Source organism: Epinephelus moara, chromosome 6 (assembly GCF_006386435.1).
Source record: "Epinephelus moara isolate mb chromosome 6, YSFRI_EMoa_1.0, whole genome shotgun sequence".
Classification (NCBI taxonomy): domain Eukaryota; kingdom Metazoa; phylum Chordata; class Actinopteri; order Perciformes; family Serranidae; genus Epinephelus; species Epinephelus moara.
The window spans coordinates 41,958,120-41,975,659 of NC_065511.1; the positions used below are offsets into that span (position 1 = coordinate 41,958,120).

At 41.2% G+C, this 17,540-nt stretch overlaps 1 protein-coding gene across 7 annotated transcripts in view; it reads right to left on the reverse strand.

The window, feature by feature from the left end:
• Positions 1 to 17,540, reverse strand: part of LOC126391488 (DENN domain-containing protein 4B-like) — a 67,412-nt gene that overhangs the window by 21,821 nt on the left and 28,051 nt on the right. For all 7 annotated transcript variants that reach the window (XM_050046307.1, XM_050046309.1, XM_050046311.1 and 4 more), the window contains 12 exons: positions 14,586 to 14,942; positions 10,516 to 10,771; positions 9,827 to 9,896; positions 9,423 to 9,592; positions 8,205 to 8,446; positions 6,157 to 6,223; positions 4,963 to 5,021; positions 4,282 to 4,426; positions 3,997 to 4,172; positions 2,723 to 2,823; positions 2,281 to 2,496; positions 1,408 to 1,553 (listed from right to left, as the gene is read on the reverse strand). In XM_050046307.1, coding sequence (XP_049902264.1) covers positions 1,408 to 1,553; positions 2,281 to 2,496; positions 2,723 to 2,823; positions 3,997 to 4,172; positions 4,282 to 4,426; positions 4,963 to 5,021; positions 6,157 to 6,223; positions 8,205 to 8,446; positions 9,423 to 9,592; positions 9,827 to 9,896; positions 10,516 to 10,771; positions 14,586 to 14,923 — 1,986 coding nt within the window. In that variant the 5' untranslated portion in view covers positions 14,924 to 14,942. The remainder of the gene's footprint in view (positions 1 to 1,407; positions 1,554 to 2,280; positions 2,497 to 2,722; positions 2,824 to 3,996; positions 4,173 to 4,281; positions 4,427 to 4,962; positions 5,022 to 6,156; positions 6,224 to 8,204; positions 8,447 to 9,422; positions 9,593 to 9,826; positions 9,897 to 10,515; positions 10,772 to 14,585; positions 14,943 to 17,540) is intronic.

Below are 17,540 nucleotides of genomic sequence, written 5' to 3' on the forward strand. Positions count from 1 at the left end.
AGTAATTAAATAATGTCGGGCTCGGTCGGGTTCGGACAGAAATATGCGGCCCGTGCCGCACTGATAATGGAAATGCACGTGACGTTTTCTTTTACAATCTAGGAACCGTTTGCAGGAACCGTTACTCCAAATGTGATGGAACCGGTTCCGGAACCGGAACTTTGGACCCGGTTCCAAAAAAGAACCGGATCCGGATCCCAACCCAAGACGTGACTGAGTTAAATTTGTTGCTTCTTCCTGCAGTCATTTCCTGTTTTCTGTTATCTGGGACCAAATTTACTTTGAAGTTTTATGCTTTCTGTGATTGTATTCCTCCTGAAGTTTAATCTATTTTTCCTCTGACCAGGATGGTTTTCTTGTCTTCTTGTCTTCTGCCACTTTTTCACTGTCTAGAGTTGGCTTTTTCACAAGGCAACTCTTGCAGTAAATGAGTTTTTCTTTAGCTAAGGAAACCTTCAAGGGATTCTGTGCAATGGTGTTAGTCCCTCAGCTAAGGAGACATTAAGCCTTTTAAGTGTCATACTTAAGGAGAAACCTTAAGGTGTTTTCTGCAATAGGTCACTGATTTTCATCAAACTTTGTGGAAGGGTGGAGCACAGGCCAGAGAGGAAGCCATTACATTTTGGAGTGGATCAGAATCCCACCAGGGCGGGTCACTTCTGTTAACGTTGCGAGATGAAGCATTTGGCCTCGGTTGAAAAAATACCATATGTCTTAAAATCCAGTAGATGGTAGTAAAGTTCAACAGTGACAAAACAGCCAACTGTAGAGAGGACTCCATGTTCACAGGTGCCAGTAATCCTCTGTGGTCGCCTTCACATGCAGCAGCTCAAATATCACACAGAGCAGTCGTTACGGAGCGCTCAGTGGTTTCAGGGGAGAACCGGTGCAACTAACACCTTTTTCACAAACTAAGGTGTGACTATGGAAACATAAATACACACGTCACGCAACTAATGATACTCTTACTCACATTCAAATGTGAAGAGTCTGCAATAAATTTGTTTTTAATTTAGTTAAAAAAAACAACTTTAAAATAGAGATTACTTTTTTGTGGAATTATCAAGTTAACATCGTGGTGCTTTAGTAATTAGCCTTTAGATATCTTAGCTCAATATAACTGCCAATATAACTCCCTTAACTAATAACTGGCTTTTTTCTGGGACTTTTAATCCCATCTCATGGCCTTCACTGGCAAACGGAGTTTGCTGATAAATGCTACCTGACGACATCATAAAAAGGACCCGACAGAGAAATTAAACACTTTTCTGTCCGTTATGTTTGTACAGGTAGTATTGTGTCTTGATCTGAAGTCTCAGTAAAATACATTCTGGCTGTGGGACGCTGTGAGTGATAATCACTGTGATAATCAGTGATGTAACAGCGAATGCCAGTCGTGTTTCTGACCTTCTGGACGCACTCGTCAAAGAACTCGAGGCAGGCGTGCCGGTCGCTGACGAAGGAGCACTCCTCGATGAACTGCGTGAACATCTGAGTCCTCGTCAGCTGACTGTAGATCTTCTGCTGCGTTCGATCACGAGACTTCAGGAAACCTGCAGGAAGAATTCATCCATCAGTCATCGGTCACAGTCATCGGTCTTAAATTTATCTTCCACTGTGACTGAAGTTTGATAAGTAAATCTGATACATGATACTAATCCTGTGTGAGCTACTGTCCTGCTCCTCCTACTGTAAAGAAAGATTTGACAAAATTCTAGCTGATTTGTTTGGATTTTACTTTATTAGTTTCAATGCCTGTGACCTGTGTTTGTGCAAATGCTTGCACACAAATTAAGTTTTCTCCAGGTAGTAAATAAAAGTTAAAGTTGGTGCCACTATTGGTGGAGAACACGCTACGATATCTCAGTGAAAATATGACCATATCTTCATGTTATTAACTGAACAATCCAAAAGGATGAATCTTAATAATTCTGAAGACAATGAGTGTTTGTGATGTACCACTCTAAGAACAAAATCTAGACTTGTACAAGAGAAACATAAAGAGGAAGAGGAGGGACCATTTCCAAAGCCAAACTGAACATTTTTTGGCTCAGAGAAAAACAAATCAATAAGAGCTGAATCATGTGTTCAACACTAATCTCCTAAAATCTGACACACTGGACCTTAAATCCTCAACAAATTGTATTTTGTTGTCTTTAATAATGGGCTGCTCTGAATCCTTCTTCTGGAAATTAGAAAACTGTTGCATCACACAGTCAGTATCATCATGTTCTGAAAAAGTGAAACGTTTGAAAGGATGATATGTCAGTGAGCGCTCACCCTGCAGGTTAAAGAGGGAGCTGCAGTCGGTGGTGGTGTCTGACGGCGCCTGGGTGATGGGCAGCAGGAAGGTTCTGTATCCTCGCAGCAGGCAGCTCATGAAGCGAAGGAACGCCTCCTGGATCTCCAGCTCCAGCTGCTTCTGACTCCTGTAGATCTGATCGTAGTCCGTCAACAGGAACTCCAGCGTCGCCTCCTCCTGACCGGGAGTGCAAACTGCAGCGATGAGGAGGAAGAGGAAAGAGGAACATTTTCTGCTCAGACGAACTCAGACTGCTTAAGATGTGTCAGATATTTCATGTTTTAAAATGTGAGGACACAGCAAATAAAAAAATAAAATAAGTAAGAAAAAGGTGAACTGTGGAGAAATGTTAAACACAAAGAAGTTCTTTGATTTCTGTCTCTGAAGCTCTTGTCTCGTCACTTTGTTCTGAGGACTCACTTTTCTCCAGGGTCTTGTGGAGGTTAGTCAGGGTGTTGAACAGCATCTTGCCGTGCTTCCTGGGTAATGATCGCCATGACAACGGCTTCTTGTCCTCTGACCTGAGACACGACACGAAGCAGAAGTCAGACTAATAGTTTCAAGGTGGTATTTGTTTGTTAGAGAAGAATGTATGAGTTTTAAAAGTTGTTAACTTTTTTTTTCACCTGGAAATAACAACATAAAATTAAAGAAAACACATTACTTGAACTACACATAATTTAGGGACATTATTTGCCCCCTTAATGTTAAATTTATTGTCTATATATTTATTATAAAAAACAATTAATGAAATCAAAAATTCCTCGTCAGGTAGGTGGGGCGGTATGGAGGAGGGAAGCTGCCAAAAAAATAAAATAAATATAAAAATGACAAAATTTATTTATTTATGACTTGATAAATAAATAAATAAATAAATGTACCAAATATTAATAATAATTGTAGGCATTAATTTATTGATAAAACGTGACATAAATTCAAATTTCTGTTTTAATTTGCTTCTTTATTTATTTACCTTTGTATCAATGCCACTTTTCCCTTTCATTAACAATTCTCAGAATTATTTTAATGTATGTAAAAAATGAATACATTTATTTATTACAACTAATTTAAAATAACAAAAAACATGCAAAACATTACAAACATAAAAAAAAAATGATAACAATAAAACAATAAAAATAAATAAAACTAAAACTAAATATGAAAATAAATGAATAGAGTAATTGATACAAAGGTAAAGAAGCAATATGAAACAGAATTATCCATTTTTGTCACATCTAATGAATTAAGTAAGGCATTTATTTATTTAAAATATAATTTTTGGTACATTAAATGGCATACTATTTTTTTAATTGAGTCATTTATTTATTTTTGATTTTTAGTCTTGAAAGACAACCCTGCACACTGCTCTTGCTCAGTTTGTAAGTTATACTAACATTTCGGTCCTTCTGCATCTTTGTCAAGAGTGTTTTAAAACAATAAAATACTGAACACTAGTTAAATACTCTTGACGAAGGTCCAGAGGAACAGAAACCTTTGTATAACTAATAAATTTGTGAAGCTGAGCGAGGGCAGTGTGCAGGATCTTCATTTCAGGACTTAAGTGACACTGGATGTGCAAATATCTCTGTCAGCATCTTTTTTTTAATTTTGCCTCTGTCTCTGCCTCTGAGCTGTCCTTAAGAATCCTCATTCACTGGTTGAGCTCAGGAAGCCCAGCACAATTATGGACTCACTGGAAGATGGTGTTGGTGTCCAGGTCGACACACACCACATCAGCGGGGGGGTCGTACAGGTCGAAGTAACTGGAGTGGACGCCCACAATGAAGGGCATCGGCGCCAGCAGCACGTCGGCCATCTGCAGCGGACACAGAGGGATGTAGGGACAGAGCCAGCGCAGCGGGAAACTCATCTGGAGACAGAGACACGGACAGATTAAGATACAGACCTTATTATATACAGTCAGAGTGTGTGTGTGTGTGTGTGTGTGTGTGTGCGTGTGCGTGCGTGTTAAGTCTTACAGAGACGAGGGCCTCGCTGACGGAGGTGAGGACGTCGGGGCGCAGTGAGTGCAGCAGCAGTTTGTGTTCGGTGAGGACGGCGAGCAGCAGCGTGCAGGCGTTCTCTGGACCGAGGTTCTGCAGCAGCTTCAGGAAGCTCGCACCACTGTCACACAAAAATTAGACTTATTATATTATTATTTACAAATTAAATAATTGTAAATAAAAATAATATTTGTAATAATATTAATTTAAAAGGTAACTGAGGAAAAAACACAACAGAAAAAAATTATATAAATACATAAAATTATTAGTGAACTCATAATTAGAAAACAAATAAAGATAAATTACATAAGTCCAAATAGCACTAATTATTATTTATTAAACGATTTTCAAATATAAATAAAAATAGAGTAAAAAAAATAATAGGTGCGGTGCTTGTCAGTTTTTAATCTTTACATTTTAAATAAAAATATTCACTTTTCTTTTTTATAGAAACTTCAGCTTTATATTTTATCTTCCACACGTCAAGACATCCTACATCAAAACAGATCTCAGAACCTGCACACACATCACCACGTCCTTCACACACACACACACACGGTAATTACAGATGAAATCCTGTTTCTGTGGAGGTTGAATGTTTTTTTTTAATCGTGAGTCACTTTGGATAAAAAGCGAACTCGACTGCAGTGAACCGACCTGAGTGGGAGCGGAGAGGAGACCGGCTGGCAGAGCAGCAGGTTGTCGTACGGAGAGAGCTGGAAGATAAATATACAGCATTATCACTGAATACATCACACACACACACACACACAAACAAACACAGCGACAGTTTTGGTTTCTACGTGATTTCACAAGTCATTTACTGTTTAATTTACAACTTGTTTTCAAATTTCTGGCTTTCGTTCCTTCAGTTCAGAGAAGATTTTACTCACCAACTTTATTCCTGGAAGGTGAATTTAAATCAAACGTGGGCGCAGCGAGCCGTCAGACAGGTTTTATACAAATATACAGTTCATCTAAATCATTTATCAGGTAATAAAAGAGAAAGTAAAATGACAGTTTGGATGATGTGTCCTCTGTGGATCTGACACTCTGAGTGGACTCTTATCCACCTGTTGTAGAGCTGATGTTGGTGAGTAAAATGTTCTTATAACTGACCTGAATGATGGCCAAAAACTTTATTTAAATTTTCAGACATGTTTGGCTCAAGATGAAAAATTTATAATAATAATATCCACTGTAAATATTTACATGTAAATAAAATCCTGACACAAACAAACACAAAATTACGACCTGAGATAAAATCATCCTGCATGCAGTGAGATCACATCTGAACCTGATAAATCATCTGCAAATTATTCTTTAATTGGAAGAATTATGTCAAGAAATTTTGTTTGCTAATTGGAGCCGATCAGTTAAAAGGCTGCTTCTGATTGGACACATTTACCAAGTTCAGGTTGGGACCAGATCACCGCCTACATCCTGTTGAAGGAGGAAGTGAAGGACTGAAGTCAGAAGGTGTAAAAGTCTGTGATGGCTTCCTCTGCTGCTGTTTTTATAAACCTGTCTTTTCATTTCTGTGTAATGATTATTCTATTGATTTCTTCTGTAAACACTGTCACATTTGGGTCAACAAATCAAATGACTCCTGCAGAAAATAAAATCAAAAAATCAAATGACTCGAATAATTAATTAAATACATAATAAAAACACACAAATCAAAGGTTTGTAGTTTTTCTTCTTTTCTGTGTTCAGATTTGAACAAGCGGTTCTCTGAAAACTCTTCTGAAAAGTTTTTTTTTCTGTAATGTGGACTTTAAAAGTCGTGCATTATTTTTGATAACCTGATGGAGACCACACAGACAGCATATAGAAGGTTCGAGTCTGTACCTGAACGAGGATGCGAGGTCGCTGTGGGGAAGGAAACGGGACGTTGTGCATGAAGCTGGAGACGTGTCTGCAGAGACAGAAAATCAGAAGCAAACAAAATCAGTATCGATAAAATCAAATATCAATCACACGCCTGAAAAATTCAAAATAGTTCATATCATGTAAAATAACAGGGAAATGTGGTTAAAGCGACCTTAGCTTGCTCACTAATGTTATCACAAGCAAAACACTATTCTGAGTGGATCTGTCGGATGGTTAGCTTCACAAATTACTTCCTGCTAATGTGATCAACTTGTTTATTATGGCAAACAATCCTGATATAGCCAACAGTAACTCCAGATTCATGGATGTTTATTTGATCTGATGATGCTGATATCCTTGGAAGCATTAGTCACTCTAAATTTAAAAATATGGGTTAGGGGTCGACAGATAATCGGCCTGGACGATTATCGGGGCCGATATTATGAATTTTTAGGGTTATCAGTATCTGTGATTTTTTCCACCGATATGCCAATATACAGTTTTGTTTGCTGAGCTGTTTTGCCCCTGGCGTGTTTCTCACTGCCTGCACGAACCACTTTAGGCTCTTAAAAGCAAACTCAAGACCTACCTTTTTAGCCTGGCTTTTAATTGAGCTCTGCTTTATTTTGTTTTATTTTATTATTATTATTATTTTTATAGTTTTCCAGTGATTTGTTTACTTGTCAAAGTGTTTTCCGAAGTGCTGCTGGCAGCTCCCTGTACTGTTTCATTGGAAAAGTTCTCAGAATAAATATATGCTTCATTGCATTTGAATGTAGTGCTTTGTCAATGTTTTTTTTTTTTTACAGAAGACAAATATGGGTTGTAAATATCGGCTATCGGTACCTCTGTTTCATAATAACTGGTATCGGCATCAGCTCTGAAAAAACCATATCAGTCAATCCCTAATATGGGTATCATGTAGGGCTGGGCGATATAATGACTTTGTACGATATATCGATATATTTTTAAGCAACATACTGTATAGATCCAGACAGGGGTGTCAAAGTCATTTTAGTTCATGAGCCACATTCAGCCCAAACTGATCTCAAGTGGGCCGGACCAGTAAAACCACTGCACGATAATCTATAAATAACAAAACGTCAAAATTCCCCCCTTCTCATAGTGTGAAGAAGAACATTGTAAAAAAAAATCCTCCATTTACAGACAGAGGATGAGCAGCCTGAGATAAATAAAAAATATGAGTGTGTCTGTTGTTCAGTATGCATATCTTCACACACTCACCCTCAGTTTGGCTCTGACGCTATGTTGTCATTAATAAGGTAGCTCGCTCTCACGGCTACGTCACTGATCTCTCGGCTATGGCTAAAAACAAACTGCTATTTTCTCAGACCTGCCAACAGTTCACAAATCTTCTCTGTTCTCAGTTCGCCTTGCAAGTTCCTGTATTTTTCACGCCTGTTTCTGAGCCTGATATAACACACCGAGCACACTGGCTTCAAATTAATCTCGGTAAAGAAAAAGGAACTGGTCCATTTTTCTTGGAAAACCCAACTTTCTGCTTCCACTTTTTGACAAAGACATTTTCCACTGGTGGCTCCTGTATAAGCATTTTATTGAAAAATTGGACTTAATGACATCTCTGCAGTTTTAGCACTTTGCAGAGTCATCCAGTGAGCCTGACTGGACCAGCTGGTGTGTCAGTTCTGGCTCGTGGGCCATATGTTTTTATCTAGACAATACTGTTTATATACATATAAACATATAGGTTCAAGATGCTTTACATGACACTGTCCTTCTGAAAAGATGCCAGTGTGCATCTCTCCTCTGTCACACTCTCCACACAGCTCTGCCCCACTCACAAGTTCTGCTTCATCGTGTCAGGTGAGCGTTTGTTTGCTAGTTTGTATACCCACGTTCTCCTTGGTAACCTACCTATCTAAGTAGTAGTGCAACCACCTCATCAACTCCCACTACACCACCGCCTTCACCTGACAGATAAATAACTCGTCAATAAAACATCAGCAGACATGATTTAGTCCAAAAAGAAAATTCTGAGCACTGACTTTTCGAGCGGCAGGACGTGAGGTCCGGAGATGGAGTATCTGTAGATGAAGGTGAGGAACTTCTGGAAGACAGTGAAGAAGGGCCAGTGGGAGAGGACGCAGATGCTCTTCTTCACCTGCAGGCTGCGGTTGGTGATCGGCCGCCGGTCGACCACGCTGAGCAGGCCGAGCCTCACGCTCTGCCGCTCCGACAGCAGCTCCCTGGGGAACGACTCGTAGAACTGGATGGCTGCTCCGTAAACCTGCAGGGAGAACGGGGGGAGTTTTCACAGACAGGAAGAGCTTTAAATATACGGACACAGAGCTTTAATGGGTCAAACACGATCTGAGTCCAGATTCTGAACAGATAAAGATATGCTGCGTTCATGTGTCACTTCACGGCTGTACATGTTTCAGGTTGAGCTCATTTTAACTCCTTTATGTCCTGATGGGTAGTTTAATCTACAGCGATGGTGACTGTCTGTTAAAAACACATCAGCTAAGACTGAAATGTCTATTTAGAGCCATACTGTAAATAAAAACATCTTCACATCCTTATCCAAGGCCGGGTCTCAGGGCAGCAGGTCAAGCAAAGCACCCCAGATGTCCCTCTCCCCAGCAACACTTCCCAGCTCCTCCTGGAGGACCCTGAGGTGTTCCCAGGCCAGATGAGATATATAATCCCTCCAGTGTGTTCTGGGTCTGCCCCGGGGCCTCCTACCAGTGGGACGTGCCCAGAACACCTCTAACAGGAGGCGCCCAGGAGGATCCTGATCAGATGTTGAACCACCTCAACATGAAGGAGCAGCAGCTCTACTCCGAGCTCCCTCCAGATGTCTGACTCCTCCCCCTATCTCTAAGGCTGAGCCCAGACACCCTACAGAGGAAACTCATTTCAGCCGCTTGTATCTATGACCTCATTCTTTCAGTCATTACCCAGAGCTCATGACCATAGGTGAGGGTTGGGACGTAGATGGACCAGTAAATCGAAAGCTTCGCCTTTCAGCTCAGTTTCCTCCGGTACAGCACCCACATCACTGCAGACGCAGCACCAAACCACCAACATGAATATTTAAGTTACGATTACAACACTTGCTTTATTGATCAAATCACACAGTGACTGAATGAATTAATGAATTCTCTCTCCAGGAAGCTGACTGTTTCGCTTTAAGGGAAATGTGTGTGTGTGTGTGTGTGTGTGTGTGTGTGTATACATGTGTATGTTGCTGCTCCTCTGACCTTGTCCCCAGAGGCGGAGGTGAGGACGAAGGTGGAGAAGACGGGCAGCTGGTACTTGGTGTTCAGAGGCCAGCTCTCCACGGTGACGCCCATCGGCAGACAGAAGACCGGCACCGACTCCGGCAGAGGAAACGACTCCAGGTCCTCCTCCGGGTACCGGCTGATCAGACCTGCAGCACACGGCAGACTTAATAATTAACATCCTTAAAGGAAAATTCCAGTAATTTTCCGCCTGTGTCTTTCTAACGGATCATACTAACTTCTACTCGCCATCTCTCTTGATTTGGGCACAACTATGAGTTGAAACACACACTATATTTCCTTAAACTTTGTAACTTTTGCCCCGTGTGTGGGGGCTGAGATAACACTACAGTGTGTGGTGCAGAGGAGTGATAGATACTCACTGGCTTTGTAGACGAGGGCGTTGGCTTTGGCCACAGCTCTCTTGTAGCACACGTACAGAGCCGGACCCCACTGGAGACAAACAACAAACACACAGCTGAGATAAACTCGTCTGCAGGGACCAACATTTATAAAGACAATACTGGTTTGTTAAAGTATGTTTCATTCAAACAAACAGTTTTACTTTATTTCAATGAGGCAACTGTTTCATTTTGAACTTTGTTTTCTTTATTTTTAAGCACATTAATCAACATTTCTGTAACGTTTCTGCTGTGCGTTCACAAAACATGTTTTTATAGTCTGTACTGAGGGCACGTACAGTGTTTGGCACACTCCTGAAAAATCTCAAGAGGTTTTTCTGGTTAAATAAAGTTTGAATAAATAAATAAATAAATAAATAAAAAACATTTCTGTAAATGTACCAGTGTTTGTCAGCAGGCTAATTTTCAGCTGCAGCCATCTGACAAGATGTTCCGATCTGAGACAAGCTTCTTGTATGTTTTCCTCCTATCAGTCCTTTTAATTTGCTGTTTAAATCCCTCCAAGACTTTTATTGTGAAACATCTACAGGAAGTGCTAAGGGTCATTTCCAGCAGCATGAGTAAATTCCTGGTAGAGTTTCAGAGCTCAGTGCTGAACCATCACTACCTCTCACAACAACAAATCTACAAACCCTCCCAGACATGCTCACCATGCCGGTGTTGAGGTTCTTGTCGACTCTGCAGAAGGTGTGCGGGGCGACCTCTCCTTTGCTGGGCAGCAGGAGGGCGATGTCGGTGACGCCCAGCGTGTGGAGGCCCTGCGAGTCCAGAGCCCGCCGGTACGTCAGGAACACACGGTGAGCTGTGGGGCCGCCGCCGGTGCTCAGGCTGGCTGAGCGGCTGTAGGGCGTCGTCTCGATGACGTACCAGCCCTGCTTCAGCTGCTCCTTCCCCTCATACAGAACCCTGCAGGGACAGGTTCAGACAAAACAGATTGTTTCATGTGAAAACTCTGTACTGACATTGGCGAATTCGACCCACAAAAGGTTGGAAAAATATGAATGTCTGCATTAAAATGTTTCTTCAGCTGCTCAGAAACACATAAAAACCTCTGTGTTACCGTGTCAACATGTTGATTCACTGCAGTGCTGAAAATCTGATAAAAAACATTATCAACAATTGTGACTTTTTATGACCTTCAGAAGCAAACCAGACCCACAGAGTGAAGATTGACTGTTTCCACATATGTTACAGGTGACAGGTGGGTGCACCCTTTTTCTCCGCTGGTTTCTTTTCTTTGTACCTGATCAGGTGCATCCCTCCCGCCTCCTCAGCATGCAGAGAGTGGAGGGAGGGTGGCAAACCTGGTGTTTAATTGTTAATTTAGACATTTAATTAAATTAGCATCACATCCTCAGTTTATCTTTAAAGAAAGCAGTCTTTTTATTAACATTTTGAAGCATTCCCTTTTATCCTTTTATCACTACATTTTTGTTTCACTTTCATGTTACTTCCCTCGTCCCCTGAGTCTGATCTGGGAACATAACAATATAGTTATTCCTGATGCCTGTGCCTGGATCAACTCCCCACCAAATCAGACAAAACGATTTACAGGACGCAGGCTGGAGAGCCTACATATATTTTTTTTCAAGCAAGGTTTGGCAGTGAGTCGTATGTTAGCCAGTTAAAACAAAGCAGCAGGAGATTTTTCTTCAGAGAGTTTTATTTTTGACGTTATCTTTTGTTGTTGTGGCTGATACTGTGGCAGCATCAGCAAAGAGAAAAAGAAACGAACAGACTGGAGAGCAGTGATAGAGCACGGGCTGAAACACAAGTCAAACCTGGTCGCAACAGAACTGATTCAAAACTGGTGCCGTTATTGTGCCTCCTCCTCCTACACTGGTATGAAAAATGTCTGTTTCGAGGCTGCACAATAAAATCAGCACGTCATCGGTTTCGGCAGATATCGGCTTTAAAATTAACTATCTATATTCTGCACAATGAATGAATATTACAGACACTGAAAAGTATTTCATGTCTCCATCTGCTGGTGGGCCGCCATGATAAGAGTATGTATGAATAATATGACGTTAAGTCTGTGTCACTGTGCAGTTATATTTCTGGGAAGGTGCACGTTAGGTTACAGCGTAGGGTTCGTGTCTATGCAAAGTCTATGCTGACGGTACGACATCGTTTCAACGCAGCAGAATAAACCCCAGTTAACATGTTGATGTTTTGCAGGAAATCACGTGCATGACTTCATTTCTGGAACAACGTTTCCATGGAATCAGCTGCGGGCTACGACCTGAGCCCTGTTTAATTTAGTCTGTATTTGTTTCGGCGAATTAGCACCATTAAAAGTTTTCTGAATGATCTATCAGCAGCTCCTGTTGCAGCGTATCCATGCATGAACACACACCTATCAGTGTATTACTGTGGGGCAGAAGAAAACCTTTCTCAGGCATGTTCTGCAGCAACAAGGAGCCTCTTTTTAATGATTTGTAAGCAGAGTTTTGGTTGCTAGATTTGCTGATGGTGTACGTCACACTGAATCTAAAAATATGTGTTTCATGTCTTTGTGTTCACATTTGAGTTATGACTCAGAGAAGGGGAATGATTTGGGATGAAAACTGCTCCAATTAGATAAAAAAAATCCTGGAAAAACTTCAGACTCAGTGATTCTCTACCTTCCAGCTTCGCTCCTGACGAGATGTAATCTGGTTCTAATATAAGAGGATTTCCCTCATTATCCTCCAACAGGAGCGTAATCCTGAGTAATTAAAGAGTTAAACATGAGAGAGACAATAGAGAAGAGTCTGTGTGTCGCTGATGAGAACACGACACAGTCTGCCCACCACTGCATTACATAATCCTCTGGATTATATAATCTTTAATATGCATCACGTGAACTCAACGCTCTGGACCTGATCGTGGTGCGAATGGTTTCTATTCATTTCAGATTGAAACAGCAGAATCATTTACAGAGCAACATGAAGTCTGAGTGTTTGATATTAATTACAACAACACTTTATTCCTGTGGTGCGACCGAGCTGTGACCACGACGGGTCAGAAGAGGCATCAAGATAAACAGCAGATTGATAACGATATAGGAAATAAAAGGAAAGACGTCCTCAATGTTAAAAAACAAACAAAAAACAACAACATATTTTCTCTCTAATGTACCTAATTTCATTGAGGACAAAGTCATGTGACATCTGCAGCCAGCGAGGGGCAGATTATTCTCTGAGCATCACATCATCATTACTGTGGAGGACGGAAGATCCAAAAATACAATAATGATAATAATAATAATAATAATAATATTTATTTTAAATCTAAATAAATAAAGACAAAGCAACTGTTTCATCTTTCAGTGAAAAAGTATTTCGCTTTAATTTAATTCTTATTTGAAATACATAAAATACTAATGAATCATTTTTATTTATTTTAAACTTAAATACAAAAAAACAAATAATAATAATAATAAATTAAATTAAGAAAAAATATATAATTTTCTGTCACATTTTATTAATTGATTAATATTATTTTTTGGTACATTTAATGGTATACTAATGTATTTATCAAATTATTTATTCATTTTGGCTGGTAGCTTCCATCTTCTATACATTACAACATAACCCAAAGTTAAAGACATAATATTAGATACTGAGGCTCTGGTCTGACGTTTGGTCCTCAGGTGTACTCACCTGTACAACTACAATTTACAGCTTATTTTATCTTCTGTAAAATGAAAACATCCAATGAAAATAACTAGAGCTGCAAGAATTAGTCAGAAAAGTAATCTGCAACTATTTTTTGATAATTTATTAATTGTTTAAGCTAGTTTTTAAACAATAATAAAAGCATTTGATGGTTTAAGCTTCTTAAACTTTTCTGTTTTTGCTTTATGTTGACTGTTGGAAAATTCACACATTGTGATCATTGCTCTCAGGAATGAGCACCGATTGGTTTCTGATCACAGGATGTCACGAGAACCGATACTTTGGTACAAGTTGATGCCAAAGTGCTGATAATGTGACAGTGGTAGGTACTGAGGATGCAAGTCATCTGGCACTGACAGGGCAGTATATACACCTACAAGTGTTCTAGGCTGCTGTTAAATGCCAAAGGAAGAAGAAAAAAACGCCTTCCAGCCCAGAAGAACAACAATTACACCTGGAAGACAACGACAAGTGCAGCTTCAGTAACAGCTCTACCTGATTTGTCAAGAAGTGGGTTTTTTTTTGTTAGTGGGAACGCTGCAAAGTCTACACTCTGCTACAAACACCAGCAGTGTGAAGAGGCGCTGAGCATCTAGTCTGAGGCTGCTGTCAGCCCTAGAGTGGTCTCCTTTGGTCTGAATCAGGGACTCATGTTGTTCCAAAGTTGTATAATTGCCTAGAGTTGGTTCGTGTTCTCATGGCAACATTTACAAGAGGACCAGATCAAATGCCTTGTGTGAGAAAGCTGCTCTTGATTGGTCAGAATTTCCATGTGGGAAAAATCCAGGAAGTAAAGCAAACGTTGAAGAAGAGTACACTTGCAGGATTGAACTGAACCAAACAGGGCAGGTGTGAAAGCACCCTTAACTACATTTCTTCAAAGTCCATCCAATCGCTGTTCAGACACTTCAGAGTCAATTTAAAGCAGGTGGACAAACTGACAGACTGATGCTGCTAAACAGTCAGCCTGGTCTCACCTGTCAGCATCTTGTTTCATGTGTTAAAGCTCTCTACTCTCAAACTGCACATAGAGAACCAGACAGAAGAGTTCATCTCACCCGAGGTCCAGTATGGGCGGTTTGTCTCGTCCTCGGCGGTAGCACAGGTACAGGTGAGGGTTGTTGATGAGGCCGGCGCTAAGCTCGGCCGAGTGTCCGCCCAGCGTCCTCTCGATGCAGGTGAAGCCCTCCGGCACTTCCTCCCCGAGCCCACGGGCGATCACCGCCAGGTCCGTCACCGACTCCACCGCTCGGCCCGAAGAGGTAGAGGAGGAGGATGTGGAGGAGGAGGAGCTGCAGGTTTTGCCATCCTCGTCCAGGGGCTTCCAGTCCCCCGCAGGGTCGAGACCTGCTACTACAAAGTAGTCCACCAGCTGGGGACATTTCTCCTCTGTCATGCCGTCTGTCTGCCCTCCACTGCAGAGAGAAAGAAGACAGAGTCCAAGGTTAATTAATCAAATATCACACGTTAGAGAGTTCACACCATTCCTAAATATATGCGGTCAAAGAGACAGGTACAAAATATTAGTTTAAAAAAACAGAGGCTTCAGGTGGTTTTCAGGTTGCAAACCATTTATATCCAAGGTACCCTGGGTGTGTTGGTTGTTGACGTTCTGGGACATCGTGTCAACTTCAGCCTGTTACATGCATTGTCTGTTTTCAAAATACACCTCTGTTTTCACAGGAAATGTACAGTTTGCATACAGTCTCTTTCAAAATAAAAGCACTACGTTGGTACAACATCGCAAATTGATGTTTTTTTCCTTCAACAACACACACATGGTTGGGTTTAGAAAAAAGAACAGGGTTTGGCTTTTGAATCTTACGGGACACAAACACCGCTCTCTCAGGTGAAAGCTGGTGTTTGTTGGACCCATCCACCATCCATCCCGCCTGCCCCACTTGGACTTTCGCCACCTTAACTTTTGTCGTTGTCCCGCCGCGTTTCCACCTGACGCTGCCAGGTGCTGTTAAACTTTAACAGCAACCAGCTGCATATCATGCCAACGTTGAAGGACGCCTTTTTACTTGGTTTCTGACACTGCAAGTCACTGCCCAAGCACCAAGCACTTTGGAGTGAGACCGGGCTCTACACAGCACAGTGCAGATCTCCAAGATGAGGCCGCCTGGGTTGATCGCAGCCACGCTAAATAATTCTTGTAATGAGTTGGAAATAACAACAATAAACACAATTAAAAGCTACATTAACTAAACTTGTAGCCGCAGCCGTGAGCCTTGAGTTTTTGTCATTATTTTTTTGGGTTGCTTTGCAGTGTAGGCAGATGATGCCAATGCTGGAACAGCAACTTTCTCTGCAGGATTCTCCACTATTGAATCAGATTTCACTGAAGAGACTTGCACGCACATCCGCTTTTACAGAACAGCCAATAGGAACGCCCTCTCTCTGAAAGTCCCCCGTCACAGACTGGATTTTCTAAAGCCTGAAAACAAAAACAGCCAAGAGGAGGAGCAGGAGTCTCGTGTTCTCTCAGACCAGATCTGCTCAAAGTTTCATTATGGAATTATAAGCCCACTGATGCTAAAATTCAACTGCCTACCTGAGCTTAATCACCACGTTGTCTAATTGTTTGTATCAGTGTTAATTTTTCTACTTCATGTCACGTTTGCAACTGCTGTTGAGTTTTTGATATTTTTCTGTCCTGTTTTTTATGTCGATAAAGTTCACCGAGGTGAGACTGAATTAAAACTGATGAGAGACACTGAAGAAACACAGCAGCTGCACACACACACACACACACACACACACACACACACACACACACACACACACACAATGACTCAGAGGTCAGACCAATGAGTCAAAGCCCTGAATCTCATCAGCCAATCAGAGAGGAGACAGAGCCCACAGCGCTCCTTTAAAATCTGACCAACATTTTTAGATCTTTACATAAATCCTCCGTTGTAGTGTAATCTAGTATCTATGTGCACACCATTTGTTGTCTTATTTATTTTATGTTTTTTGTGAAAAATTCTAAATAATTGCTGCCAAAAAGCTAATTTGAATTTAAGAGATATAAATGAGAGACGAATAGAGAGGCGAGAGCAGACTGGACATGGTGGTGTTGATTTACAAGATCAATACGTGATTAAACTGAAGAGCAGAGGACAGGCTGGTGTGTGTGTGTGTGTGTGTGTGTGTGTGTGTGTGTGTGTGTGTGTGTTATAAAAATAGGACATGCAGTGATGCTGTGAGATGATGAAAGCACTCTTATGTAACTGTAAATGTCCTTTGCCCTCTCTCACCCTCCATCCTCTTTCTTCTTCGCTGCCTCTCTCTGATGAAATGTTTACAGAGGCTGAGGGGGAATAAGACAGACGGACAGACAGAGAACCAGACACACAGACAGACGGACAGACAGACGTGACTGTGAATGAATCATAACAACAGAAACTTTGCGCCATCCTCCCAAATTTAAACCCAAATTCCTTCAAATGTCGAACAGAAACGTCAGATTTTAGGAGCACATGAGTAAATCCTGTTTATGAGCTGTTTGTCCATCACAGTAAATATATTTAAATACACACCTGTCTACAACCTGTTCTCATTATGTAACTGCTCTAACAGCGGCCATCCCAGCTGACATTGGGCGAGAGGCAGGGTTCACCCTGGACAGGTCACCAGACTATCACAGGGCTGACACATAGAGACAGACAATCATTCACACTCACATTCACACCTACGGACAATTTAGAGTCACCAATTAACCTGCATGTCTTTGGACTGTGGGAGGAAGCTGGAGCACCTGGAGGAAACCCACGCTGACACAGGGAGAACATGCAGACTCCACACAGAAGGGCTCCCACACCCTGGATCGAACCGGCAACCCTCTTGCTGTGAGGCGACAGTGCTAACCACCACACCACCGTGTCATGTAGAAACTATTTTCTTTCTACAGAATTACACTGAACAAAAATATAAATGCAACACTTTTGTTTTTGCTCCCATTTTTCATGAGCTGAACTCAAAGATCTAAAACATTTTCTATACACACA